The sequence below is a fragment of the Schistocerca nitens genome, chromosome 5, assembly GCF_023898315.1.
Source record: "Schistocerca nitens isolate TAMUIC-IGC-003100 chromosome 5, iqSchNite1.1, whole genome shotgun sequence".
Classification (NCBI taxonomy): domain Eukaryota; kingdom Metazoa; phylum Arthropoda; class Insecta; order Orthoptera; family Acrididae; genus Schistocerca; species Schistocerca nitens.
In genome coordinates this window covers 824,290,809-824,300,758 of record NC_064618.1, presented here as the reverse complement: position 1 = coordinate 824,300,758, position 9,950 = coordinate 824,290,809, and the positions used below count along the sequence as shown (strand labels likewise).

The following is a 9,950-nucleotide window of genomic DNA, read 5'->3' as shown; positions in this document are numbered from 1 at the left end:
TCTAGCTGTTCTTCTACATTTTGGTTTCTCAAATAAATTAGTATAAAAAGGAAATAGTACTTCATTATTAGTTCTAGTTTTTTGTTTTGCAAACACGTTGGTAGAGAATGGCATTTTTTTTCAATGCTTTATCTTCTTTAGTTTCGAAAACATCATCATTATTTTAAATTTAAGGATAAGGATATTGTTCCCAAAGACTTCTTCTTTCTGTAATTTGATGTCTTTTAATAAATCTAATTAGATTGACTTTATTTACGTTACTATATCCTCTTAAATTATTTCTTTTCCAGTAATCACGAAGTTGAATAACTGTGAATCTCTCCATTTGGCCTTTCTATTTATAGGAAATAAAATCCACTAGATTTGTAAAAACTGATTTTTCAAAATTGATCTGCGAGAAGTCTTATTTAATAGATATTAAAATTAAGTAGAAGGTGATTTTACTTTCCTATTTTTCACATTTTGTAAAACACATTTTCCACATTTAGTATTATAGTTATCTTTATGAAAAGGATTTTTCTAGAAACAGCATAAACTTTTATCTCTTGACAAGTTTTACATTTCTTTGCCACTGCATCAGTTTCTTGTTTTTCTTCATTTTCCATTGACAGAAATTTTTTTGAATGCTCTTCACTCCAATCTCGTTGTAAATGATCTTTGGAATTTGATTTTCATTATAATTTTTTATGTGGTATTTATTTACATACTATCTACACATCGTTCTATGTCAATCTTTTGTATATTTCTATGAATTAAAATTGTCAGTTGACTTCTCAGTTTTACATTGTTTACAAAACTTGAGTTTCACAGAAGACTGCTCTGGTTGTTGTTGAACCTGCTCCATTTATATAGAAAAAATTTATTAATTTTGTGAAAAAGTATAATTTTCTAATTAATCTAGTGTGTTTTTCAATGTATTTATTACCTTAGGAACTAATTCTGATGATTTAATACAATCAATACCAAATAAAGACAAATCACTTGTGTCAGCTCTCTTGTGATGTCATTATATTCATAGAATGTACCATTCATGAAAAAATATAACAATCCACTAATGTACCTAAATGCAGAATTCATTTTAGTAGCAAATCCTGGAAATTCTCTAGTTATAAGTCCTCATGATTTATATGTAAAATTACATTCATATAATTCCACATAGAAAAGTCCATTAAAGAATAAAAATGTCCTATCTGAATATGTGTTGACTACACCATTTAATAAGAATATTGTGTAATCCTATTGAAGTTATGGGTTTTGATAACCTGGAATTAATTGCAATGTGTGTAAATTCATCATATTTATCATATTGTCAACAAATAACACAACTTCCCCACTTGGTCTTTGATATATTCTATCTATTTTTTGGAAATTTGTTGTAAGAACGTTAACCAACTGGTTATCAATTGTGGTTTATTATCACATATTGAAACCCAGTTCTTATGAAATATATATAAAACCCCATTTACAAAAAGTAAGTGCTCAAACTTTTTCATTTGACATTATGACTCATTTGGTTCAGGTGGTATAGAAGTTTGTGTTGATGATTGTTGAACTGATATAGTTGATCGTGCTATTATTTTTGTACCACACAAACTTTGAATATTATCAACATCATCTTAAATAGTTCTAATTGCGAACAATTATTCTATGGATACATTATTGATTCATAAACATCTGAATGATATAAACCTAATAGTGACCAATTTCATGAACTAAAACTTCAAATAAATTTGTCAGATGTTTTGGTGTAGTTCTGTCAATTACTAAGTACTGTAAGTCATCATCATTCATATGTATTTCCACTGGATCGTTGTTCATATTTGGAAAAAAAATTTCATTTCCAACTACATCATTTGGACAATTGTTACCAATTATTTAATTTTTATGTAATCGTGTTTTATTTGAAATTATAATATCAGGGTTATTGTTGTTGAGGTGAAACCTAATATCAGTACATTTTTACAATAAATGAAATTCTTTTATTTTATTTCTAATACTTTCTTAGTTGCCCCTTTATACAACCATTTCATATATTCATACTAGTTCTATAACTACCAAAATAATCTTTGATACTGGATTTAGGTCTATTCATAAAATTTAAAGTATCTTCAAATAACTCACCAGTTATTTCAAGATTGTATGTTAGTTGAAAAAACATTAATGATTCTCTTAGTATATCTTCCCTAACTTGAGTATTTCTGCTGTACATTAACTTGATTACTTTCTGTTGATGGAATATCTAGGTATCCAAAATCAGCTAAATATTTAGCTGCTTTGCTATTTTCATTTGCTACTACGATTTTAACAAAGAACGATAGCAGAAGTATCTTCATTTATGTATAATCAAAATATAATAAAAATTAAAACATAGGGGAACCCTATTTCGATCCCTCCACTATAAATTCAACTTTTATAATAAAAGATGAGATAGTCGGTCATTCAGTGCACTCACAAAAGTTGAATTTTTGTGAAGGCACTGAATTCAACTTTTATAATAAAAAATAATGGGTAAGCTATTCACTACACTAACAAAAATTCAGCTATTCATAAATTTGTTTTTTATAAATGGAAAATAATGTAAGTGACATAGCAGTAAGCTATAACCACTTTAAAACCATACAAAAGATATGAAGTACATCTCGCATCCGTCGGCCGACGTAATTTAATATATATATTATTATTGTTGTTATTATTTTTTGATTGTTGCCGACTTACGTGGTGGGCCTTAATAAAAATGATATTCTATTTAATTTTGATTTTACTGTTAAATGCTTTCCTTAAGTTCTCCTTTTTAACAATATTAATCTCAAATTGTTCGTTACGTTAATGAATGTTAGACTCGCTGCATCTTAAAACATGAGCATACAAGCTGAACAATGTAATAAACTTTTCATATTAATTTCCTCGGCTAGTCAGTTCACCTTAAAGCAAAAGACCTTTAGTTATTAATTACAATTGCGGCCCACACACGCGCGAGAGTATTTTTTCTTACCTCCGTTAACCATTGTATCGTAGTCGGAGTCCTGGCTCTGGCTCTCGGCTATGGTACTGAAAATAAGAATCTTAAAGCTACGTATTTCTGCAACTTCGTGCGGCTGTGGAGAAAAATTAATATTATGCTAATAGCGGGCGAGTTTTTCGCTTCCGCTAATTTTTCAGAAGTTAATATCGCCACGTAATGGCGTCGTTGGCTGCATCGGCCGCTGTGATTGTTGAACTGTAAATTACTTGAATGCAGGTTAATTCAAGGAAGGCGGACATGAAATCGGGATCACCTCTTACAAATTAAAAGTGCACAATAATATTAAATCAGTATATTATATGCTTAACTCATACAAATATGCTTACATTTGCCAGCACTCGCAAGATGTCCATCGATACACAATAAAGACAAGAGAAAAAGTCAAGATGACTAAAAAAATTAACAAAAGAGCGTATCTTGTCGTCTCTTTAGATCATTTTGTCATAAATTATTTCTTTGCATTTGAAACTTGGACAGAGAAATTATTGTTTTACATCTTCTTTATAAATATTGTTTTTAAGTCTTTTCGTAATATGGCACTGGGGACGCTATATTGCCCCCCGAAATGTTTATGTCATAAAAAATGTTCGTGATTTTTGACATAAATATTTCCTCTTTCATGTGCACAGTGTCCACACGCAGATTTTTCGTATGTTGTAATTACTGAGGTGTGTTGCACACAAAGTGTAATACAGATGAAGTTCAAGGTATACAACCACGAGTTAGTTCGGAATATTTGAAGTCCCAGGGGTGTCAACTGTTCGCTCCACATTTGGCGCGGCCGTAGGGAAACCTGGGGAAAACCTCGGCGGAGCGACAGACTAACTGCCTTGGTTAGTTACTTCACTTAATTGTTTCTGGGATGTCATTGGAGTACAGGATGTGCATACTTTGTCAACAATTTTTCGTTGCACTATGCAAAGGAATGAGGTCATTATAACAACTGATTGCGGTGTCGTTGATGATCTACGCCGCGGCGTTTAGCTCGCGACGGCGTCGGTTGGTGTGTTCGGTGCTCGGCGGTCGCGGCGGCTGCGGAGAGGTCAACGCCCGCTCGACGCCAGCGTGTCTCTCGCCGTCGCGGAACGTCAGAATCAGCTGATCGGCTGCGCGGTTGGCGATGCGCTTCTGTCTCGGCCGGGCGTGGCGGAGTGGGATGATATTCTCCCCCGCGCTTGTTGGCAGGAGTCAGCTCTGCTACGCATCTCCGACGTAGTACATGAAACATACACACAACCAACGTAATATTTGTTTCCCGCTGCAGATGGTTACGCTAGTGGGAAAGAAGCATTTATTAGTGCGGCAGTTGTTGTTAAGTTTTCGCCAGTTTCCGAGTGTCAAGCTAGCACTGTCCTGCAGAATACATGACATGGATCTTCTCCCGTGAATGAAGTTTTGTTGCGCCACTGTTTCCATTACACGTCAGTTTTTGTCTTGATACAATTATTTATGTTTTCGCCGCACTCGCAGGCACTTGTGAGTGTCCCAGTACGAGCTTAGCACAAACATTCGCCGTTTCTGCGGTCGCTGTTTTGCAACAGTCCACACATCGCATTCCAATCTCGCTTTATTGTGCTCACTGAAACTACAGTCTGTCCCAAAAATATTGACTGTGGGTTCACTTCACGTTAACAGTTCACATTTATAAGCAAATTCACAGTTTTTCGTGCGTAATATTGGCGTTTGGCGTCCTTACCGCTGTTGAACGTTCAATACTAGCACTTCACTGTCCATATCACAGTTTCACCTTCACAGTTTTTCACACTGCTTAAAGTAACTGTTTCGATTAGTTCACAAACACTAATGTATTTCATTCAGTCTGAACTGAATTTTGGCTCGTGCTGGATTTTACCAGTCTCTCGCACTAATTATCTCTTTTCATTTTCCACTTAGAGTCGTACTTGCCTTCAGATTTTTTGACTATACAATTGTATTTCCGTCTCATCTGAGGTAAGTCCCCATGTCATGTCTGCCCACTCATTGCGTACTTGACCTCCAGAGCCAGGCTCGACTTTACAAAACCTTGCCTCTCGCATTATCGTACACATTTTATAATCTAGGCCTAGCGTGCAAGTTCCTAGATTAGTGTTTGATTTGTGACTTTTGTTTACACGATAAATTCGTGCAAATCTCTGCCTTAGCAGATGGCAATATATTTTAACAGTGCTTAGCGGTAGTCGCGTTTACTGATTTGCTTTGTACCTTGACCACAACACATGAGGTACCTTGGGTGATGTACGCCCTGCACTGATATTGTTAAGTAAATTATGATTGAGCATATTTCAAGATCGGTATACACATAAATACATGGAACAACATATACTCTATAATGTTGAATTTCATAAGTTTCATTACTACTACAGTTGAAAAATGTTCATGACACACTAATGAAAAATTCTTTCATCATTACATGCTGTTGAATTTTTTTAAAAAAATATTTTTGAAGCATTTTTAAACATGAAATTTGTAAAATATTCTTAAACCTACGTAAATTTTTTTTGTAATTACTTTAAAATTACTGTTATTCCTTAACAACTACAAAATTAAATCGCACTAATCTCGTGTGCCTCATTGTCTTTAAATATTACACTAAAATCTTAACATTTACACACAGAAAAAAAACACTCTAAACTTAACCTACTGCTTATATACATGTAAAAGTTGCTCTACTGAGCGAACGTCTTTGTAAGTATTTTTCTCATTTCCTTCGTAGCTGCCTCCTCCTTTGACCACGGGATGGTGTAGTTTGCGTGACAGAAAGTATCGTGAGGTACCACTTCGATGTTATAGGTGTAGCCCTCGATAACACCGGGTTTTTCCGAAAATACATTCTCATAATCTGTAAGTAGCTGAGTCAATTCGTTTTGTTGTGCTTCACTCAAATGTTCTGACTCCCTAACTTTCATGGCTATCAGTTTCCTTTTTTCCTCTTTATCTTCAGTAATAAATTCTTTATAATATGCTCGTCTTGTACTTAAGTCAGAATATAAATTCATTACCTGTATTCCTTCCAATCTCGACTGAAAGTTCCGGCAATATTTACCGTGCACTTCCCGTGTCCTCAACAATGGCAAAATTACACGTCTATCCTCATTCATAAGGCTTACTTCCCCGCACAAGAGGTCGATTTTTGCGTCCCTCTGGCGTAAAAATTCCATCCCCAGGATGCAAGCAACACCTAATCCCTTAACTACTAGGAACGAGCTTTTCATTGCTTCATTTCCTACCGTAAACTCGACTTGCACCTGGTGCTTTATGATATGAGATTGTGCACCTATTGCACCTGTAACACGACAATTCTTCACTGGCAATACTGGTATTCTATTATTTTGACTCAAGTACTTGTAAAAATTTGCGCTCATGACATTGGTTGACGCACCGGTATCGACTACTATGTGTATTGGTGCTCCATACATATCTGCTTGCAATATAGCCTGCACAACACTTTTGTCGGTTCGGTTACATTTCTGCGGTATGTCTACAAGTTCCTTTTCTATTTTTATTCCCTCATCGTATCTCAGCATACAAAGTTTATGGCTGTCATCTGTGAATGTGCCCTCACTACACCATCCTGCAGCCAACAACGGAGAGCGTATTGTGGCTGTCTTTAGTTTAACGGATGAGCATTAGTGGGTTGACAGTTGTCTGTCACTTCCACTAACCTCACATTGTGGTTCTGGTTGTTGTTGTTGCTACTGTTGGGTTGGCCGCCCTGCCTCCCCGATGGTGTATTTTGATATTGTGTATGGCCCTGGTTTTGCGGTGGTCGGTTGTAATTTCCTGACATGTTCTGTGACGAACCTGGGTTGGCGTTCCATTGTGGCGCTGTATTTTGTTGCCACTGTGGTGTCGGTTCAGTACAATCACGCCACTGGTTTCGGTTGTTCCGCCATTGCGGATTGCCGTTACCATTATATCCATTACTCATGCGTCCATCATGATGTCTCTTTCGATTTTGACGATTATAACCGTTGCCGTTATAACCATTGCCTTTGTTTGTGCCTCGATTCTGTTGCCGGTGCTCTTGCTTATTCCCGTTGTTACTACCGTTACTGTGGCTGCTATTGTAATCGGCTTTTTGTTGATTACAGCCTGCATGGTTCCACTTGTTTTCGGTTTTCATATCTTCGATCAATAAGTCAACAGAATCCACTATTTCCATGAATTGTTCTATATCGTATTCCGGCACATTGATGAAATATCTTTTAATTTCACTGGGCAACTTCATTTTTATCAATCTGATTATGTCACGATCGGACATTGGCTCGTCCCAGTACCTGGTTTTGTTTATATACTTTTCGAAATATTTGCGTAACGTTCCCATCTTAGGATTGTACATTTCTGGACTGTACAACTCCTTTCGTAGTCTTTCTTGGACGCTATCGGACCAGAATTTTTGCAAGAAAGCACCTTCAAACTGTTGCATCGTTAGACATTTTTCGGACACGTCGGTGGCCCACAGTGCCGCGTCACCTTGAATAAAGGAGACCACGAACTGTATTCTTTGTCTTTCCGTCCATGCCCTGGGAAACACATTCCTGAAGCTCTTAATAAATACAACAGGGTGGACATTTCGTTTTTCGCTATTGAAGGGTTGGAATGTCCTGTGTTTTATTACATTGTCCTCTTTTTTGCATATCTGATTGCTACATTCTGGGACATTCATTACTTCGTGCTCATAATTCGCATTGGGTTGCGGTTGCGCACTCGCACCCTGCATACCGTCAGCGTTATTACAGTAATCAGTACGCGGAGTAGGATTCATGATCTGTCCGCCACTGTTTACATTGCTTTCCAACGCAGACAGTCTCCGCGCGACCTCCTGTTGCAAATTTGGCAACTCCGCTGTCACACGGGATTTGATCTGTGTTAATTCGGCATGTAGTGCAGCAGCGCTAGCGTCAATATTTACACTCGCGGCCGCAGTCGCTTGTTCTTCAGCTGTTTTTACGTCGCTTTCAATCTTTGCAGATATCTCGCGATCCTTTACTTCTAGCCATTCATTTAATTCTTTTTCTACTTTTTGAGCTTGCACTTCCAAATATGCGTCAATACTTTTCCGTGCATCTATCTCCACATTATCCACACGGTTGGTTAAAGTCTGGACATTGTCTTCAAGCCTAGCCCGCGATATCTGTAATTTCTGCATCTCGCCAGCTAAGCTTTGCACAAGATCGGGGATTTCTTTGCAAGCGTCCCGCATCTCGGCAAGTTCGCTTTGGATCCTATCTAGTTTCGCTTCATTGCGCTGCTCTTGCTCACGTAGCATCTGAGCCAGTTTTTCGTGTCTTTGTTTTTCCCTCTGTTCTGACATTCTTTCTTTTTCCCTTTCTTTCTGTTCTCTTTGTTGCTCTTGCTCATAGAGCATCCGAGCCAGTTTGTGATCTCTTTCCCTATCTCTTTCTTCTAACCTGCGCAGAAATTCTCCAAATGGGTCTGCAATCGGTGAGCATACTGGTGCCCCGCTTAATCTAGCACTCGATTGGCCCCCCTGCCCAGGCAGTGGAGTTGTTACTCTATTCCCATTCTGCTGTGGAGCGTCATTCACCATCCACAGATCCTCGCCCCCCATTCCGGAAATTATGTTATCCGAGGCGGTGGCTTGGGATTCGTTTACGTATTGCAAATGATCCTCACTTTCCATACTAACAGAATTTTGCTCTTCTGGTACGGATGCTTTAGGTTGTCCTATCTTACCCATACTAAATTCACTTTAAGCCACTGACGACTCTTTAACACTGATACACACACGATTAATTATCCCCTCCAAAAATAAACATATAAATAAACAAAACGAATAATTATCCCCTTGAAAAATAAACACATAAATACACAAAACACCAAAGGTATCTCATGTGCACTTGGGTTCGATATTCCACACAGAGCTACACAGGATGCTTGCACAATAGACCTTACCTTACTTATTTTTCTTTCTCACAATCCTTTTTCTTTTCTACACTTTTTCCTCTCCAGAACTCCTCAGGGTGTGGTTTTGTTGTTGTACATGTAAAAGAATTCATATAAGCATTAATATTTTACAACATTTAGACACATACATAATTACATTCAGTACAATAGAATCATATTAATCGGGCCCCAAAGTTGCGGCGCCAATCTCGTGTCCGTCGGCCGTCGTAATTTAATATATATATTATTATTGTTGTTATTATTTTTTGATTGTTGCCGACTTACATGGTGGGCCTTATTAAAAATGATATTCCATTTAATTTTGATTTTACTGTTAAATGCTTTCCTTAAGTTCTCCTTTTTAACAATATTAATCTCAAATTGTTCGTTACGTTAATGAATGTTAGACTCGCTGCATCTTAAAACATGAGCATACAAGCTGAACAATGTAATAAACTTTTCATATTAATTTCCTCGGCTAGTCAGTTCACCTTAAAGCAAAAGATCTTTAGCTATTAATTACAATTGCGGCCCACACACGCGCGAGAGTATTTTTTCTTACCTCCGTTAACCATTGTATCGTAGTCGGAGTCCTGGCTCTGGCTCTCGGCTATGGTACTGAAAATAAGAATCTTAAAGCTACGTATTTCTGCAACTTCGTGCGGCTGTGGAGAAAAATTAATATTATGCTAATAGCGGGCGAGTTTTTCGCTTCTGCTAATTTTTCAGAAGTTAATATCGCCACGTAATGGCGTCGTTGGCTGCATCGGCCGCTGTGATTGTTGAACTGTAAATTACTTGAATGCAGGTTAATTCAAGGAAGGCGGACATGAAATCGGGATCACCTCTTACAAATTAAAAGTGCACAATAATATTAAATCAGTATATTATATGCTTAACTCATACAAATATGCTTACATTTGCCAGCACTCGCAAGATGTCCATCGATACACAATAAAGACAAGAGAAAAAGTCAAGACGACTAAAAAAATTAACAAAAGAGCGTATCTTGTCGTCTCTT

At 37.1% G+C, this 9,950-nt stretch overlaps 1 protein-coding gene across 1 annotated transcript; it reads right to left on the bottom strand.

Moving 5' to 3' along the window:
- Positions 1-2,183: 2,183 nt before the first annotated feature.
- On the bottom strand, positions 2,184-8,390 carry LOC126260739 (trichohyalin-like). Its single transcript, XM_049958077.1, has 2 exons — positions 7,935-8,390; positions 2,184-2,327 (listed from the first exon to the last, which is right to left on the bottom strand). Exons 1-2 carry the CDS (start codon positions 8,388-8,390, stop codon positions 2,184-2,186), a joined length of 600 nt encoding a protein of 199 aa, XP_049814034.1.
- Between the last annotated feature and the right edge of the window lie 1,560 nt (positions 8,391-9,950).